The following is a 20,103-nucleotide window of genomic DNA, read 5'->3' as shown; positions in this document are numbered from 1 at the left end:
CTCTGCCCCTCCCCTGCTCACACACACTCTCTCTCAAAAATAAACATTAAAAAAAGAACTGATAAGTAAAATTGCTATCCATACCCCTCAAAAAAACTGCCCCAAATGATCCTATGTGCAACTAAACCTTCTTTGCTCCCTAAAAGACAAAGGGGAGGAACTTCATCCTTGAGAAGGAAAGAGTGGAAGAATCTAGTCCTGTGGTCAGACCAGAACTTCCAGAGAGTGGGAAGGCTTGACTTACTACTATCTAGAGCAGCGGTCTCCAAAACAAGCAAGAGAATCCACTGTGATGTGGGAGAAAATACTATTTTTTATCAAAAAGAAAAGAAGAAGAAGAAGAAGAAGAAGAAGAAGAAGAAGAAGAAAGAGAGAGAAAGAAAAGAAAGAAAGAGAAAGAAAGAAAGAAAGAAAGAAAGAAAGAAAGAAAGAAAGAAAAGAAGAAAAAGAAAGAAACTAAGTTTTACTGATATTGGCTCTACAAGCTGACCCTGGAACCCGCTTAGTCCAATGGGGGCCCACCCGTTTTGGGGAACTGACCGTGAGTGGGCCCAGGGCAGAAAGGCAGGCAGTGGCCTCCTTAATTCATTGCTGGAGAGTGTCACCGTGTGCAGATGTCAGGCCCTGGTTTACAGGAAGTTCTCATTATGTTAGCTCTGTGTTAATATCAGCCAAAATTAACCCTGGACGAATGGGAAAGGGCCTGAACACTGCTCAGAGACTGCAGTATGAATGCTGATATGTGAGCACCGGGGAACTTTAAGAAAATGGCAGAGATCATTCCGTCCCTGTCCCTACTGTGGCAGCCATATTAATCACTTTACCTGGTCATAAAATTTAGCAGGTCACCAAAAAATATGAAAGATTATCAAGAAGATACTTTGAAGTACAGCAAAATTTGCCCAGAGCATATACCGTGCCTTCAGAGATCTGCTGGTGGCGGTAGAACCTGTGTAAAACTTCTAAATACGTTATGTGCGTGCAGGTATGTATGTAAATAGATTCAACTTTTCACTAGGAGGGTACCTAATCAAAAACATTTGGAAGCCATGGGTCTACAGGATTCTGTGACATTTTCTAACCTAAATATCAGAGCACTTGCAGGGCCTCCCTGATTGGGAAATGTACAGGGTTAAGAAGAAAAGAGAGAAACGAGAAAACAAAATAACTAAGTTTATTTGTCCTCCGCGGAACATTTTCCCTGAAAGTCTCCCTGACACCGGGCCCATCTCCCACGCTGAACGGAGAGGAGTCTCCCCTCCCTTTCCTTCCACAAATAACCCAAAGCTTTTCACACAGAAGCCTGAACCAGGTCAGAGTGCCAGACCTCGGCATGCCTTCCACGCGTACCAATTTGAAAATGTCCAAGCTGCCACAGGGGAGGCTGCTGGGGGTGGCCTTCAGTTCTGAGACGAAAGCCCGCTGCCTGCCGACGGCTGCGGTCAGCGGGAGGACGCTGGTCCTTTCAGAAGGAAGGGCTTCGCTGCCTCCAGGATGTCCAGTTTGGGGTCCAGGGAGCGGCCAAGCCCCTCCAACACCATGATGGCGAACACAATGGAGGCGAAGTTGCTCTCTAGCTTTACCTGAAACAGAAAAACTGGTTCTTACCAAAGCCCACTGACAGAGAGAGGATCCCGGATAACCATGAGACCGTCCACTCCATGCCTGGGATTTCTACCACCTACCTACCACTCCTCTCCCGACCCCATCGTCTTCCCCACCATCATCCAGTCCCCCAACCTCCCCTCTACTAGAAATATTGACGGAAAATCTGGGGGATGAAGCACGTACTTCTCTAGGGGTGTGTGTGGATGAATGACTTAAAAACGATAAAATGACTATTTCACAGCTGCACGAGGGTCATCCTTCAAGAGCTGCAACGGCCTTTGTGAGACCGCGCAAGTGGCTTTGCTCAAACAGCATGGCTGCCTCCCCTTTGGAGCCAGGGGAATAGTAGCAGCGATTTAAGTAAATTACTCAACTAGTCCGCAAACGTACTGTTCTCCACATGCTAGAGAAAGGAAGCTCAGGTGCAGGGTGGTTAAGTGATTTATTCCAGGCCGCTGCGTGAGGGAGAGTAGAGCCAGAATTGAAACCTGGAAGAGCAAGAATCTGCTTTTCGAGAGCACAGAAGGTCAGAAAATGGAAGGCTGACTCAGGGGGAAATACTCTCTGTTAAAAGTGAAACGTTATTGGGGCGCCCGGGGGGCTCAGTGGGTTAATCGTCCGACTCTTGATTTCGTCTCAGGTCATGATCTCACGGTTCGGGAGTTCGAGCCTGTCGGGCTCTGCGCTGACAGTGTGGATTCTCTCCCTCACCCTCTGTCCCTCCCCTGCTGGCACACATGCTCTCTCTCTCTCTCAAAATAAATAAAACTTAAAAAAAAAAAGGTAAAGGGCATTTGTCTCCGTTAAGACCTGAGAAGTTGTCTGGGGGTCAGGTCGTGCTTCAGCACCACCAGAAATGTTTTCATTCTTAACTTAAGCTGAGGGGTGAGCTTGTGTTTGTTGTATTCTTTCTTCCACTGTTTCTGACAAATGTATATGTTTTTTAACATTTATTTTTGAGAGAAAGAGAGAGAGACAGACAGAGACAGAGCACAAGCAGGGGAAGGCCAGAGTGGGAAACAGAAACCGAAGGAGGCTCCAGGCTCTGAGCTGTCAGCAAAGAGCCCGACGCAGGGCTCGAACTCAGGAGCTGTGAGATCATGACCTGAGCCGAAGTCAGAGCTTAACCGACCGAGCCACCCAGGCTCCCCTCTGGCAAATATTTTATTAAAAAGTTAAGTGTCACTTGAATAGACATTTCTCCAAAGAAGATGTATAAATGGCCATCAAGCATATGAATAGATGCTGAACGTCACTAATCACTAGAGAAACCCAATCAGAACCACAAGGAGATACCACCTCACGCCCGGTAGGATGGGCACTAGCAAAGAGCCGGACTGGATCCTTTGTATATTGGTGACGGACAGGTAAAATCACGCATGGAAAAGCAGTACAGAGCTTCCTCAAAAACTAAAAAAAAATACCATATGATATAGCAGTCCCACTTCTGGGTAAATATACAAAGAACTCGAAGCAGGACCTCAAAGAAATATTTGCACATCCATGTTCACTACAGAATTATTCATAACAGCCAAGAGGGGGAAGTAGCCCCAATATCCGTGGCTGGATGAACAAATAAAGAAAATACGGTGTAGACATACGGTGGAATATTATTCAGTCTTACAGAAGGAGGAAACCCTGTCACGTGCTACAATATGGAGGAAGCTCGAGGGCATGATGTTGAGTGAAACAAGCCAGTCACAAAAGGACAAATAGGGCGCGATTCCATTTATACGGGATATCTAGAGTCGTCAAAATCACAGAAACAGAAAGTAGGACGGTGGTTGCCAGGGGTTGCCAGGAGGGAGAAATTAACTGAGAGATGCTGATCAACGGATATAGCTTCCATTTCGCAAATTGAGAAAGTTCTAGAGATTTGTTACACAACAATGTGAATATGGTGGACACTACTGAACTATGCACTGAAAATGGTTAGGGTTAGGGTGCCTGGGTGGCTCAGTCGGTTAAATGTCTGACTTCAGCTCAAGTCACGATCTCACGGTTCATGGGTTCGAGCCCCACATCAGGCTCTCTGCTCTCAGCACAGAGCCTGCTTCCCCCTCTCTCTCTCTGCCCCTCTCCTGCTCGAGCACACATGTGCGCGCGCTCTCTCTCTCTCTCAGAAGTAAATAAACATTAAAAAAAAAAACTTTAAAAAATGGTTAGGATAAATGTATACATATATTTTACCTATAAACGTTTTTAAGCTTGTTAAAAAATTAAATGCCTGGTGAAATGTCCAGAATTCGGTACTTGTACTAGGTACCTGTCGGCTCTCCCATCCTGGGAACAGCAACGATAACAGCAAACACTTCAAGAGCTTTGAACCACTGTGTCCCACACTGTGTGTAAGGAAGGCTGTCTGCGGAGTTAGAGCACGGGGGACAGGAGGACAAAGCAGGAAGAGTCCGGGCTCTGTGGTCAGACGGCCGGCACCCGGGTCCTGGCATTACCACAGGCGCCGTGTGGCCGTGGGTTCGTGGCTGGGCCTCTGGGCACAGGTGCCTGCCTTGAGGATGTTGAGGGCTTTAAATGGGACAGTGACAACATGATATAGGGCGCACACAGGGAGCCCCTGCACACTACTGTGGTTACTCACGGCGGCCCTGGGGGCTGGGAGGCGCTCATTCAGGTCAGAGCTGGTGAGCCTGAGTCTTGGCCACCTGCTCTGCATCGTGTGCGACTGAACTCCCAGGAGCGGATGTTCAGTCCTGTTTCCCTCCAACCCAACTCCCTAGCGATGACTAAAGCTTTCCCCAACCCCGAGGCCGTATGGAAGCCTCCTGCAAAACAGAACGTGTCAGAAGTTTTGGAAAGCATAAAGTTTTTTACCAAAACCCCACCAACAAAGCCAACTCTAGAGTCAAGAGACAGTTGCAGGGGGGCAGGGGGGAGGCTGTGCCACGCACAGTTGGTGGGACGTGGGGAGTCACTTAGTCCTTCCGTGCCCCGTCTCTTCATTCAGATAACACGATAGAGGTCAGACCTGCCTGCGGGCATCGTCCTGAGATTCAACGAGAAGCTGGATGCGCAACGGACCCAGGTGGTAGGCGTCCTACACGAGCCAGCGGCACCTGTTATCTCATGAATCCATAGGGTACTTGGAGACCCCTGGTCTGTGAGTCTGTTTTGTCCCAAGCATGCCGCTACTGCACAGGAGTCATGGAGCAGCACAGAGAGCACAGGACTGAGAGACCTGGTTACGTGTCAAGTCCCGGCTCCGCCACTGAGGCCCGAGAAAGAGAGCAGACCGGCCTCCCCCGCTGTGCCTTCTGTAGAGTGAAGGCGCCGGGCCAGACAACTTTAGGACTCTCAGCTCTGTGCTATGATCCCTGCCAAAGAGCTGCCTCCTCCACGTGGTGTTTTATTACCAGACTGCAGAGCCTCACGGGAAATGATGGGAAAGGCCATCTTCAGAGGAGAATCCTCCCTTCCCCACCCTCAACGCCTTGGCTGGCGGCTTCACTCTGAAGAGTGGCCCAAGACCACACTCCATCAGGAGCAGATAGAGCCGAGGCAAAGGCCAAGGTGAAGAACCATGAGGCCACTTCCCCCTAAGGGACTGGGGCAGGAGGCGAAGGCCAGGACAGCCCCACCGGGGCCTCTGAACCCACCAGGACAAGAGGCACCTCCTCTTGGGCCACCCTTGGCCCCGGGACTTTATGCCACACGGGAAAGAGGTAAGTATGACTTACGTTAATACTAAGCATCACTAATGAGAACTGAGGATGGAAAAGGCATGAAAAGCCCGAGTGAGGCGGTTCTGGCATTTGTGAAGACAGCCGGGTATTCGTCTCTCCAGCTGGGTATCGCGGGTACTTGGGCCACTCGACCGAGGGGTACTCAGAGTCACCGTGAGAGGGAAACGGCCCGCCACGCCCGTGTCAGCGAACACGAACAGCACTCGCCACACAAATGTCCGCCAGGACAAGATCGCACGGAGGGGAAGTACCTCCCTCCACCCTGCGGCCGCCCTCCGGCTTCCCCAGACGCCTGCCCTCCAGCCTGAGCAGCGCGTGGAGGCTCAGCTGCGCCTCGGGCCTCACCTTGTGAGTCATCAGTAACTTAAAGACATTCGACAGAAGGCTGGAAACTTGAAGCTGGAAAACAGAATAAAACGGACTGCGGAGTCCCCACAACCACTTCTGTACCTTCCAGGTCCCTGTCCCACCCTGTCCTACCACCCACCCCCGCCCCTGCCCACAGCCACAGCCACACACGCGCACCCACCCAAACACACACACACACACACACACACACAGCCACTAACATACAACCACATACACAACCACCCCCACACCACCCCCACACACACACAACCACACAACCACATACACACAGCCACACACGCACACCCACCCAAACACACACACACACACACACAGCCACACACGCACACCCACCCAAACACACACACACAGCCACAACCACACAACCACCAACATACAACCACATACACATACACAACCACACACACACAACCACACACCCACACCCACACACATCCACAACCACACCCACACACAAACACACACACCCACACATGCACAGACACACACACACACAGCCACACACACACACAGCCACAACCACATACACACACACAACTACACACCCACACCCACAAACACACACACACAACTATACACACACCATAACCACACACACAAACTACACACACACCCACAACCACACACACACCCACCCCACCCCACCGACCCGCCCCCCGCAAACACACACACCAGCCGTCGGGAAAGGGGCTCTCGGAAAACTTCCAGAAAGGACCGCATACATACAAGCCCAGCTCCCATCGCACAACTGAGTTCCAAGCCCCCCGCCACGGTCCAGCCTGGGGGCCCGTGGATCCCATCCCTCTCGGCGCACAGAAATCTTAGGTGAATACACCACATGGCCAGTGCCAGTGTGCCAGCTCCTCGCTACAGGGGGCCACTCCTTGCTCTGACTTGCTCCTGCTAGTGTAGGCCATGAACTTGGCAAGAAAACGGGTTAGAACTGTGTATAAAACACCGAGTGGGCTTTGGTTCGGCTGTAAATAAAGGACACGAAGGTTAGGCATGTCCTCTGGCTGCTCCGGGGCCTTCGTCCTCCTTCCCTCCCCACTCAGCTGAGCTCCAGACACAGGCGAAGCTGCAGAAGGGCCACAACCTGGATGGGGAACGGGTGGGAGAGTGGCACTGTAAATGTCCCTGCCCCAGCAGCCACCAGGAGAACCTGGTCGAGGAGTCACTCTTGAGAGCCGGGCCTCCAGTGGGTCGCCCTGCACCCGGAAGACGTGGGCAGAGGAAACGTGCGCTCTCTACCTGCCTTAACGCTCAACCCCACTCAAGACTTCTCCCTGCGAACAGGTCTCCCTTCAACCTCTGCTCCATCCGAGGGCAAGGGCAGTAAACACCCCAAGGCCTCTGCCCCTCAAGTGGCCTGCTCACTTTCTCCAGGGTGATGGTGTTCTTCCTGGCCTGAGTCACCAGGGCGGCCATCTCGGCCTTGAACCGCTCCACGTCCCTGCACTCACTGGCCCGGGCGTGATGCAGGATGAGCTCAGCCACTCTCTGGCCCTGCAAGACGTGAAAGAAAGGAAACTCGGTAGAGTCAAGAGGCCATAAAACTGGACGCTCTGCCCAAACTGCTTTGTATTCTAGTTGCTTCCACCTCAGTTGTCTACCGTCCCGAGCTTTTCTAATTATACCCACTCCAAAATACCTGGTGACCAAACAAAGACTTTCAAAGCCTCTGTCGGTCGCTGGGAGCCCACAGGCTCCAGTGCAGTCAGGGCAAGGGGCTGTGTTCGCCTCCTTCACCTTCAACAGCCACACAGGGGACGGGGCAAAACCAGTGCCCTGCTGCTCGCGCTCCACGAGGCACTGCCGACCAATCAGCCCGTCCCCCAGAGTCACCAGGACCTGCTGCTGGACCGGACCAGCCACACTCTCCTCGTGGGCTCTCTCCCCGCCCGAGGAGAATTCCCTCCTCACAGCCGACCTGACCTCTGCGCTCCGGCCTTCCGCCTCCTCTGCCCAGGGCGCCCTCTGACCAGAGAGCCTCCCGGTCTCCCCGAACACCCGAGCGGTCACTACAGTGCCTTTCACCTCCCACAGAGCCACCCCAGGAGCCAAGCTCTGTCTCCCCCACCTGCGCAGGGGAACGTCCCCCCACCCTCCACCTGCCACTGCACCTCAGTGTTTAACCTTGGCCCAGGGGATGCTTTCATCAGGTCTCAGGCTCGAGCCTTTGGTTTGTCCCCTCAGAAGCCTCCTAAATAAGCAGAGCCTCCCCTGAATTTTGCCTTTTTGTTTTTTAAACCAGCTCTCTCTTTGGCAGGGTCTTTTTTGCTAGAAAATTCCACATCATTGGCCAGAGGGTTTCTTCACTGTCACTCTTGATGTAGTACCTGAAGTTGACTCTGTGGAGGTTTTGCTGAATCCCTTTCTGTAAATAATCACTCTCAGCAACTGGAGCCCCTCCGAGCCACAGGGTTGGGGGTTAAAGACCACTCCAGATTCCAAGGTATCTCCCCACACTTGGAGAGTAAGTTCTCTAAGCTGCTGCTTCTCACCAGCCTGCCGTCTTGCAGCAAATGGCACAGGCCAGGCCAGCCGTTATTCAGACGAGAAGCCGGCGTTCCCAGTGCCCACCCACATGCCTGCTGAGGAGGGAAGAGAAACTACCAGTACGGAACAGCATTCGGGATGCTGTCCCAAACTGTGAGCTGCTTAGAACGGGCGTCACGCGTGGGCATCGGCGCATTCTGACCAAAGACCCCTTGGATAGCTTCGTTTCCTCTCCTCTCCTTCCCTCTCCCCGCTCCACTCCACTCCACCTGCGTCCATCAAGAGCACCCCCGGCCAAGGCAGGCATTAACAAGATTGACAAGGGAAACCCCACGGTTTCCAAGAGCCTAAAAGATCGTCTCCGATTCCCGCCGGCCCAGTGGGTCTCACCTGGCCCATCGCCACAGCCATGAAAACTGCCCGGAAGTTGCTCAGGTCGGCATCCTGCAGCTCGGCCACGATGCCGGCATCCAGCAGCACCAGGCGCAGCGGGCATGGGGCAGGTGTCATGGCCATCACCAGCGTATCGCAGACATCCACCTGCTGCAGCCGTGCCTCTTGACTCTTGGAAAGACCGTCGGCGCCCTGGACCAGGATGTTCCCAGGGTGGAGGTCTGCATGGACAAAGTTGTCCACAAATATCTGGAAGGAGATCAGTGCCATTCAAGGCTGAGTCACCACCCCATCACCACCAGACCACACGTGAAAAAGCTTCCGGGACAGGGGTGGGGGCTGCCTGGGTGGCTCAAGCGGGTAAGTGTCCGACTCTGGGTTTCAGCTCAGGTCATGATCTCAGGGTTCACGGTTTGTAAGTTCGAGCCCCACATCGATTGAGTACAATGGCAAAGAGGTGTACGTTTTATAAAGCCTCGTGGCTTCTGTTCTCACTTCAGAATCTGTACTGCCGAAGGCCAGGTTGACATTTTTAAGAGAAAAGTTATTTTCAAAGTAAAGAACATTAAAAAAGATTAGAAGGGAACATGAAAAATCAAAGGCCAAACTGCATTTCAAAGGACTTATTTTTATACTGTAGTTTGAGCAATTGATATTCTAATCACGAATTATCTACTCATTGTTTAAAGCTTCCCCCAAATTCTATATTCTTAAAATTCGTGGAACCACCTTTTTAGAAAAACATTTCATTAATCAGACATCCCCTCCATTCCCTCCATCCGTCCACACGGTAGAGTCTAACCATGATACCAACAACCCACACTGGACACAGCATCGGGTGGGTGGGGAGAAGTGGCTTCGAACCCACTAAGCAGGAAAGAAAGCCCCAGGACGATGCCGGACAGGAAGTCAGGTGTGACTTGGTGGGACAGGATCTGCCTCCTATGAAAGCTCATCTCTGTGGTCAGAAACCACCAGCAATCCTTCCAAAGGGGAAGAAGAGCCTCAGAGGCTCTCAGGGACACCCTCCTACTTCCTACTGGCTGCAGACCCAGGCCAGAGGCCCTCCTGGGCCAGGTTCTGGCTGTGAAGGAGGTAAGAGAGCCCGCTGCCCTGGTGAAAATCCTGGAACTAGAGAAGCCAGGGCTGGCACACCCGCAGGATGTGGTTTCCAGAGGCTGGCTGACCCCTGACCCCGGGCTGAACCTCCTGGCACCTTGCTGTCCCCTTGGCCCCCCAGCTTTCACCCCCATCCTTGATTCTGCAAGCTGGAACCCATCACGATCGCCCCAATTCTGCGTGCTATTTCCTGCTGCCTTCCCCCCTGGCTGCCCCCACCGCACCCTCCCCTCTGGCCCAAGGTGCCCCTTGGAGCCCTGTTGCTGGGGACAAAGTCCTCTCCCCACTGAACTCCCACTGCACCGACTGAGAGAACACCCAGCTCTCCCCAGACAATCCGGCTTCTCTGGGAGTAGCTGGTGGTAGGGGGGGTGGGCGGGGGTGCTGCTGACTTTCCACCAGAGGCCAGAGGTGGAGTCGAGGCCTGCTCCGAGCTCCTCTTCTCACCCCTGCCCTGCTCTGGCCACTGGCCTCGGCCCCCACAGCTCCATGCCAGTCACGCAGGTTCTTTCTTCCCACTGTGCCGACACACCTGGTTCCTTCTTACCCGTATTCCGCATGCTGCAGACCTGGGCTCATATCCTCTCTCTTGCCTACAACATGCCATCCATCCCTCAGCCACTCCCTTCTGTGCCAACTGCCAGGGAGAGTCCAGACCCTGGATAACCTCAGTACCCACTTTCTTTACTCCTACACGTGAGCTGCTATCAATCCCAGTTGCTGCTGTTAGTACTAATGATGACACGGAAGCTAACACTGCTTAGGGCTCACTATGTCCTTTTATGGGCATCAGCTCATTTACATCATCAGGCTGAGCCCTCGTAGGTGACACCTAGACTTCCTCTACATCTCAGCTCAGATGGCATCGCTTTCTGAATGAATCCTGAGGCTAGGATGGGCCCCACCTAAATGACCCTCTTGTGCCTGTGTATCATTTACTCATTTGTGGCCTGTCTTCCCAATGAGTGACAGTCCCATGAACGTTGTGATCATATCGGTTTCGCTCACTACTGTAAAGTCAGCACTCAATTTAGTTTATTGAGCACAGAGAGGGTGCTCCATAAACACTGCTGAATGAATGAAGTACCATTTAACATACGGTATCTTCCGCTGTTTGCCTAAACTGTAGGCAACTTGGGCAGAGCCTGGGTCTTGCTCCCCACTCTTCCCACCGCACCCTGCATGGTGACCAAGCACATGCCACCAAGAAAGCGCTTAACAGAAAGATGTAGAATGAACGGTCGTGGTGGGTGGCTCAGCTCTTCCTAGAGCAGATTTTCAAGATGGCGGCTTGCTGCTTTCCTCATCTTCCCGCCCATGGGAGCCGACCAGTGTCTCCACCATCTTCCCACGTGAGATTTGACCACATGCTGGGCTGGGGCACCCTCTCCATGCCCATGAACTCACCATCTTCAGAAGCATGTTGATCCCCAGACGTGCAATCTTCTTCTTCAAGTCTACAGGAATCCCCGCCTGCTGGTAACTGGACACAGGCACACTTTCCTGGAAGAAAGGTCAAGGAAGAGACAGCTTTACCCTGAAAAGCCCGCCGAACACCCCACGTATTCCTCATCCCCACGTGACACATGGGCACTGCCTTCCCATCCCTACTCTTCTCAAGAGTTTTTCCTTCCTTAGAATCCCTATGAATCTGTCACCCACAAGTTAATTTTAATCTACTTACTTATCCCTTCTAGAACACTTCTCAAAGGAAAATAAGTCCCATTTTACAGAGGAAACCCACAACTCTGCCCCCCACAGGTAAGAAATGCTGTAAGATGGTGGGAGAACACAGGAACAGACCCCAGGAGAACTAGATTCTGATCAAGAGTCAGTCAACAGGGACATGAATGAGCTCTATGGCCTTGGGCAGGGAAACGGAAAGGACGATGAAAGGGCAGAGACAAGAAAGAGCTAGTAAATAAACAGTTCACACAGGTTAGTTATTTAATTGTCAAAGCAGCCCGCTAAGACAGATCTTGTTATTCCTCAGGAGCAAATAAAAGAACTAAAGCCCAGAGAGTTTAAATAACTTACTCAAGATCACACAGCTAGTAACACCGGGTCATTCGTGTCACTTCCCTGGATCTCACCTTACTATCTTTACAAAGGAGGCTGAACCAGGCAACAGCTAAGGGCAATGATGTGACACAAACATTTGCTGAACACTTTCTCTGTGTAAACTCTGCTGAAGGCATCTTGTATTCAATGTGTCACTGTGTCCTGGAACAACCCTATGAGGCGGGGCAGGTGCCTGCTGTTATACACCAAGAAACTGAAGTCACCAGCAAATAAAATGGAAAGCAGTTTTTCCGACAGAACGGAAGAAGGTATTTGCAAACGACATATCAGATAAAGGGTTAGTATCCAAAATCTATAAAAAAACAAATAATCCAGTGAAGAAATGGGCAAAAGACATGAATAGACACTTCTCCAAAGAAGACATCCAGATGGCCAACCGACACGTGAAAAAATGCTCAACATCACTCATCGTCAGGGAAAGACAAACCAGAACCACAATGAGATACCACCTCACACCTGTCAGAATGGCCAACATTAACAACTCAGGCAACGACAGATGTTGGTGAGGATGCAGAGAGAGAGAGGATCTCTTTTGCACTGCTGGTGGGAATGCAAACTGGTGCAGCCCCTCTGGAAACAGCATGGAGGTTCCTCAAAAAATTAAAAATAGAACTACCTTATGACCCAGCAACTGCACTACTAGGTATTTATCCAAGGGATACAGGTATGCCGTTTCGAAGGGACACACGCACCCCAATGTTTATAGCAGCACTATCAACAATAGCAAAGTATGGAAAGAACCCAAATGCCCATCAATGGATGAATGGATAAAGAAGATGTGGTATATATACACGATGGAGTATTACTCAGCAATCAAAAAGAATAAAATCTTGCCATTTGCAACTACGTGGATGGAATTAGAGGGTATTATATACTAAGCAAAATTAGAGAAAGACAAAAATTATACGACTTCACTCATATGAGGACTTTAAGAGACAAAACAGATGAACATAAGGGAAGGGAAGCAAAAATAGTATAAAAACAGGGAGGGGGACAAAACGTGAGACTCTTAAATATGGAGAACAAACAGAGGGTTTACTAGAGGGGTCTGTAGGAGGGGGCAATGGGCTAAGTGGGTAAGGGGCGTTAAGGAATCTACTCCTGAAATCATTGTTGCACTATATGCTAATTTGGATGTAAATTTTAAAAATAAATTAAATTTAAAAAAATAAAATAAAATAATAAAGTAAAATAAAATCTCTGTCAATTTGACATATGAAGAAAAAAAAAAAAAAAGAAAGCAGATTTTCAAGTCCAGAAAGTCTGAAGCCACGCCCAGGCTCCCAGCCACCCCGCTACACGACCTCCCTGCCTCATGCCATATCTGAGTTGCCCTCATTTTCTCTTGGCTTTTGCCTTTTCAGACTGAACAGCGGAGATGGCCCAGCTGTGAGTGGAAGGCACAGCCTGGGAAGCGCTCACTCTTACTTCATAAGTTTCCACCAAGACGTCCCTGGTGACAAAGGGACGCAGAGGGGTGGGGAATCTGACAGAATTCACATTCAGGAAGTTGCACTGGAAGTGTTCTAGGTTCCGAGCTTCGTAACGCAGGTCGATCTAGAGGGAAGTGGAGAGAAAAGATGAGGGGTAACCCGGGCCCAGGGAGAGCAGTATCTGGATGGCCAGCAAGCTAGTGAGTCACCACGTGCAGCGGCCTTCTGCACCTGCCTTCTTGCAGAACTCCTCAGGAGACAAGGGAGGGCGGTTTTGGCTGCGGGAACTCCTGGGAGCCACAGCTGCAGACCCCCTCGCCGCACTTGGACTCCACTGCCTCCCCGCTATTCCCTCTCTGCCCACCCCGCGTGGCTCCAGGCCACGGAGCCCTTGCCCACGTCCCAGGGCTTTCTCTCCCGTGCTCTCCGGTGGCCCTCTGGCCTCCACCAGCCCTAGACCTGTCCCCCTCTTGAGGTCCACCTCCATCAGGGGCCGGCGCTGCCCTCTGCCCACCGCGCTGACGCAGCTCCCTCCGCTCGGCAAGCCGTTCCCTTGCCACTCAAGGGACCGCTCCCATCTCTCCAGGCACCTGCTACCGGTGCCCTTGATGACCCTGTTCCTCCTGAACAGTTCTCTTGGCACCCACCCTTCCCTCCCCCGGTCCTCCCCCTGCCTCCAACCGCTCCGTCTAGGTCTGGTCTCCTGGCCACTCCTCCCCTGTGTGCCCCCACGCGGTCTCAGCTGCTGACCTCCACCAGCCTCCACTCTCCCTCTCCATCCCCTCACGTCCTCAGCCAGCACCTCCTCACGACAGAACCGTGGTCTCCCGTCCAGACCCCGCTACCAACTCCACACTTCTTTTCCTAGAAGCCCACACTCCGTGTCTTGAATGGAGTCCACCCTTGAACACCCTTGAACTCCACGTCTCAACGGAATTTACTCCCCCCGCCCCCCATGCAGCCAGTCACCTGGGAGTCACTGCAGATTACCCCTCTCTTGTCCTCCACGCTATTTGTGACTCCAGGCCACCAAGGCTGCAGCCACACCTCTCTCGGATCCACTCCCCCGTTTCCCCCTCACTACAGCTCCCAGGGTGACTCCCAGCCAAAAGAGGCACTGGGCTCCTTGACCCCCATCTTCCCTCTCTCTAATCCATCTGCTGGTGCCCCCTACCACCTGTAGGACGAAGCCTAAATTCTTTAGGATGACATCCAAGGTGGCTCACTGTCTGGCCCCCACTGCTCTCTTGAGCTCCATCTCTTTGTGCCTCCCGCTTCCTCCACCTCCCAGAACTCTAGCTTCAGCCAGTCTATACGGTGCTGAACATCCTGGCCTGCCTCATGCTCCCCATCCCCTTCGCCTTCCTTAGTCCCTCTGATGGGAATGTTCTTCCCCCATTTGGTCCAACCGTAAACACCACTCACCTTTCAAGACTCAGCTGGAGTCTGGGGAGCCTGACCCTCAGGACAGAATGACCACTTCCCCTCTCGGGCCCCAGCTCTACCCACGTGAACCTGGAGAGACTCCTACTATAACCGGGATCGTGCTCTTTTTGCAGGTATTTATGGGCCAGTCCCCTTCTGCGTACTATATATTCCTTATGGACGAGAAAATCTCCCCCATCACCCCATGGTGTCTATCGGACTTGGAGGAGGGGTGGTAGGAATGACAGTGATGCAGAGCTGGTTGCTGGAATAGAAGCTATTTCCTCTATTTTAATTTTCTTTTATCATGGAAACTACCTTGCCCGCAGCATAAAGCAAAGCTTTCTAAACATTCAAATGCATCCCCGCCCGGGACTTAAAACCTTCCATCAGAGGACAGAAATGAAGACTGAGCACCTTGCTTTTGAAAGACGGCCAGTTTCTGCACTCTCCAACAGGGAGCCAGTGCACTTGCCTACTTGAAGCCCCGGCTGCCCCCAAAACATGTTCACCAAGTCCGGCTACTTAAACAAGTATCCCAAGGGTCCTGGACAGGGAGCAGGTCCTTGTCTACTCAAAAACCCTGGAAACGAAACAAAGCAAAGGCACAGTGTGTGACTTCACTAATTCTTCTCACCCTGGACATCAGCCATCGATTGTGGCACAGGTAACACAGATGACACAGGTAACACCAGGATCCTGGTACTTTCCTCCCAGGCGCTAAGGAAGATGGTGTTTCCCAGGCACCCTTGCGGTGACATTGGGCCCGTGCGATTAAAGCTCTGACCTGTAGACTAAGAAGGCCACAGTGGCCTCTCTCTCCACTCCACACGGACCCTAGATGACCCAGGTTGAAGATGGCAGCACCAAACTTGGGAGGAAATTGGGTCCCTGGATAACCATGAAGTAGAGTCCCCTCTCCCTCCTCCGGCTCATCTGCATGGCACTTTGATACAAGAAATAACCTCGCTGCACTTGGCCTCTGAGATTGGGGTATTCTTGGTTATGTCAGTTAGCAGTACCTACCCCGACTACTACACCACACGAGCCACGACATTCTAGGAAATCACGCATTCGTTCAGCATTTACGAAACGGCCAACGGCAAGAACTATGTTAGATGCTATTTACAACCGAGGGAAGGAGACTTCACCTGATGGACCATGAGCTTCTCAAATTCCTCCACAATCTCCGGCAAGCTCAGCCACTTGACTCCTGGCAAAAGCGCGAGGACTCGGCTGCCCGTCTTCATCAGCAGCAGGTCCATCTGTACCTGAGACAGCAAGCCAGGGTGCAACACCTGCCAGGAAGACAGACAGAAGAGGGATCAGGAGGGCACATTCACCCAGACAGGGCTGGGTCCCACCATCAAAGGAGAGCCAAGCCCGATGCTCATCAGAGCAAAACTGGATGGGGTCCCGACACCCGGGATGCTCCTGCCGCCCTCACTCCCATGTGCCTTCGATAAGGAGATGCTCAGGGCAACTCCTCTGTGCTGCACTTGGCTTTGCTGGGAAGAAGAGATGGGCTTTTCCTTCCAAATACATTAAGGTTAGGTCAGTGGCTCCCAAACATTAGCAGGCATAAAAGTCACCTTGGGGTGCCTCGTGACAACAAAGACTGCTGGGCCTCCTCCAAGACCTAGTGAATCACCTACCCTGGGGATGGGACCAGAAATCTGCATTTTACTGAGCCAGCGCACCAGGTAAATGAGTCAGGTAGTCCAAAGCCTGAGTCGGATAAGGATCTAGAGTCACAGAACTCCAGCAAGGATGCACCACGGTGGGACGGGAAGAGACTGCTTTCAAATGCCTGTTTGTTCTGCAACTCTTGCCCAGTCCGAAACTGGGCACGTACTCAACCTCTCAGCCTCCTGTTCCACTTTTTAAAGTTTTCTGGCTTTTCTTCCGTTTTCTTTTTAGAGAGAGAGAACACATCCAAGTTGGGGAGAGGGGCAGAGGGACAGAGAGAGAATCTCAAGCAGACTCCATGCTCAGCGTGGAGCCTGATGCAGGGCTCGATCCCACAACCCTGGGATCATGGCCTGAACCAAAATCAAGAGTCGGACACTCAACCTACTGAGCCACCCAGGCGCCCACTTTTGAAAACATGAAGATAACAGTCCCTACCCCCACTTCAAGTCCTTTCCAGAATAAAATGGGAATATAAATAAATAGAAATTAAAGAAATGCCTACTTCAGAGGCACCAAGAACAGATTAAATCATGCATCTAACATGCAGAACATAACATCTGTTCTTTAAGAACAGATTAAATCATGCAGGCACCCACTCCTTGCCTTCCACAGAGCAGAGGATACTTTGGTCCAGTGTTCCCCAAACATGCCTACTCATGAGAATCACTTGCAGCCTTTATAAAAAGACAGGCCTCAGCTTCCTCTCTTGGAAAGTGTGATTCAGTAGGTGTGAACTGAGGAACGCTTGGGAGGGTTTTTTCCAAGGAGGTGTAAGAGAGCATCAGGGGTACCTGCTACCTGGGTCGGCCAGACCCCCGGGGTCATGCTGAAAGGGAATGGAAAAGTGTGGAGACTAAAAATTGATGGAGCCCAGGCAGGGGTGACTAGAAACGAAGAGGGGCGCCTGGGTGGCTCAGTCGGTTGAGCATCTGACTTCGGCTCAGGTCATGATCCTGCGCTTCATGGGTTCGAGACCCGCGTCGGGCTCTGTGCTGATGGCTCAGAGCCTGGAGCCTGCTTCGGATTCCGTGTCTCCCGCTCTCTCTGCCCCTCCCCCACTCTGTCTGTCTCCCAAAAGTAAATAAACATGTAAAAAAATTTTTTTTTTAATAAAAAAAAAGAAATGAAGAGACAAGGGAGCCACTTCTGTAAAAATGAAGACTGCCATCTTGGGCTCACCACATGGTATCTAACCTAGACTGTCTGTGACTTACCCTGACCCCAGAGTAGTGGGTCCATTGGGTGGTTCCTCTAGCCACAGAGGCAGCGGACCCCAAACCCTCTTCGTTTGCCTTTACTGGACTAGTCACACAACCACTCCCTAGAACCAAGAAATAACAGCTTGCAAAGCATAGGCAGTCAGATAAAGGTCAAGCTAACAGAAATCAGTGGAAGGTAATGTGGGGTGATTTGCAAATGGGGGTTTCTGATCGGGGACAGCTCTGTGGGGTCGGTGAGATTTTAGAGACAGGAGGGACAGGTGACAACATCAGAGCACTTACTTTCACTGCCACAGGGATGAGGTGATCTGGCTCAGACTGGTGGGCAGGTGCTGAAGACTGAGACAGGACTGCATTTGATCCATCCGGGCCAGCTTTAGGGAGGAGCAGCCTTTCTAGAAATGACTGGTCGGCAAGACTTCCTTGAAACTTCCACCCCTTTCCCAGGGGTCCAAAGAGCTCTCCCAGCCTCCCGACTGCCCCAGCTTCTGAAGAAGGCTGCAGACTGGAGGCCTCGGCAAGTCTCTGGATGCTGACATTCTCCAGGAAGGCGGGATTTGCACGTGCTTTGTACACTTGGGCCACACAGCCTGAACCCACAGGTTCCTTCTTCTCAAAGCAGAGGACCCTTCCCCAGTCTTCCCCAAATGCCTGCCGCAGGAAGTGCTCAGTGTGAGTCCAAGGGTGGGGGGTCACCTGGACATGCAGCTTGGAGAACTGGGCACAGAAAGCCTCCGAGAAGAGATCCCGCCGGGTACTGGCCCACTGGCCCAGTTTGATGTATGTTGGGCCCGAGGTCTCCGTGGCTTTCAGAAGCAGATAGAGCCAGAGGCTGGAGATGCTGGGTGCCAGGTAGGTGAGGGGGTAGAAGAGAAGGAGGGGGAAGAATTTCATCAAGAGAGCCCCAGCCCGGAGCCAGATACGGAGGTGCAGAAGGAGGCATCCTAGCGGCCCCTCTTGGGAGACTCTCTGGGGTGGCCCATTTTCAGCTAGGTCACTCCAGCTGGCTCTTTGCTGGCACACGCTCTCAGGGCCCCCCTCACCAACGTCTCCATAGGCTGAGATAAGTTTGGGTAAAGTGCCAAGCAGAAGCCAACAGAGTCTGGCATTACGAGAGCACCCAGATGATCTTAGAAGGCCGAGTTCCTGTCTGAGCTCAAAACCTCTTAGGTACGACAAGCAGACCCTAACAGAAAAACGCCAGGGGGTCACCATCCTCTCCCAGAGGTCAGGTCCCCCGCCTAGGTTGCCCGCCCTCGACTTAAAGGGCACCCATCTATGTTCACGCTCTGGGCAAGGCTGACATGAGTCCAGGCCACAGCTGAGTATCCCACTTAAAAGTGGGGCAGCAGCGAGATGCGGCGACGCTCAGAGCCCGCGTGCTAACTACGCGAGTGCAAGCGGTGCTCAGTCTGGCTCCCGGTCCTGCCCTGCAGGGAGCGCCCCCTAGGCCTCGCAGCCCGGCCCCTCCGTCCCGGCTCCACCCCGAGCTCCCTCCCGGTACCTCGCCTAGATCTAAGGTCCGAGGCCGCCTGCGCCTTCGGGGGCTTTCAGAACTGCACCGACTGCGAGGGTCGGAGGGGCCGAGCCAGACGCCAGGCCAGGCCCAGAGCGGGGACGCGACCTGCGGCGAGGTGGCCGCGCAGGCGGTGCCACCCCACTCCAGGTCGCTGGCCGGGCACCCGCGGAGGGCCACAGCGAGGAGGGGCTGGGTGGAGGTGCGGGTGAGGGTCGTGGCGCAGAGCGCGGGTGCTGAGAGCCAGGAGGGAGGGGTGCGGGGAAGGCAGGAAGGTACACCCGGGTCAAGGGATTGAAAGCCGGGGCGGTGGGCAGTACGGACCGCCGAAGACCCAGACCCCGGGTACCAGGGTGGGAAGGAGCCTGGGGCCGGGAGGTGGCGGGTGGGGGCTGGGAGGGGCGGGTGCAGAGACCCAACGTTGAGGGCCTGAGGATCCGGACGCCGACAGCGGGAAGGGTGTGCGGAGGGCCGGCGATCGGGTTGGAGAAAAAGGGGGAGAGGGGCGAGGAGAGCGGGAGTCAGGCGGCCGGGGTCCGGGAGCCCAGAGCGGAAAGGGCGTGCGGGGGACAGGGGATCCCTGGGCCGAGGAACCCGCCGCCGAGAGCCCGGGACCGCGTGCGGAGGGCCGAGGATCCGGCGCAGAGGACGTGCCGCCCGCGTCTTCCGGGAGCGCCCGGCGCGCCCGCTCGGGCACCTCCCCTTAAAGCGGAAGCGGCGCGGACGCGGCGGAGGCTCGTCCCCGCCCTCCGCTCCAGGACTGCATAAATCGATTTCGCGCAAAACTGGAAGGGCCCTTCACGCCCTCCCCTTCTGCCCGTGCTCTGGGTCTCCATGGACATCTTTGCAGCCTTCCTTACAGAAATCGTGGAAACGCGCAGTGAACTGAAAGCCCGGTCTGCACACAGGTTGAGTGTTCAGCTAAGCAGAATGTGAGGAGGGTCGGGGAGGGAGGTGATCCTTGGACCAGGAGTACCAGGCTGCATTAATCTAGGGATGTATTTGGACATTGGGGAGTGGCTAATGGCATATTCATTTAACTAATG

The 20,103-nt window shown here is 53.1% G+C and overlaps 1 protein-coding gene across 3 annotated transcripts; it reads right to left on the bottom strand.

Moving 5' to 3' along the window:
* Positions 1–1,181: 1,181 nt before the first annotated feature.
* On the bottom strand, positions 1,182–19,708 carry ADCK2 (aarF domain containing kinase 2). 3 transcript variants are annotated; one of them, XM_042926562.1, is made up of 8 exons: positions 17,824–19,708; positions 15,781–15,927; positions 13,200–13,328; positions 11,097–11,192; positions 8,568–8,819; positions 7,056–7,184; positions 5,655–5,708; positions 1,182–1,583 (listed from the first exon to the last, which is right to left on the bottom strand). In XM_042926562.1, the coding sequence occupies exons 1-8, from the start codon at positions 18,754–18,756 to the stop codon at positions 1,443–1,445; spliced, it is 1,881 nt and encodes a 626-aa protein (XP_042782496.1). In that variant the 5' UTR covers positions 18,757–19,708; the 3' UTR covers positions 1,182–1,442. The 3 variants fall into 3 exon arrangements, with proteins under 3 accessions (XP_042782496.1, XP_042782505.1, XP_042782513.1); XM_042926571.1 differs by having other exon boundaries at positions 1,497–1,583; positions 5,655–5,730; XM_042926579.1 differs by lacking the exons at positions 1,182–1,583; positions 5,655–5,708 and adding an exon at positions 6,301–6,774.
* Positions 19,709–20,103: the final 395 nt, after the last annotated feature.

This window comes from Panthera leo, chromosome A2, assembly GCF_018350215.1.
Source record: "Panthera leo isolate Ple1 chromosome A2, P.leo_Ple1_pat1.1, whole genome shotgun sequence".
NCBI classification, from domain to species: Eukaryota; Metazoa; Chordata; class Mammalia; order Carnivora; family Felidae; genus Panthera; species Panthera leo.
This window is presented reverse-complemented; position numbering and strand designations above follow the sequence as displayed.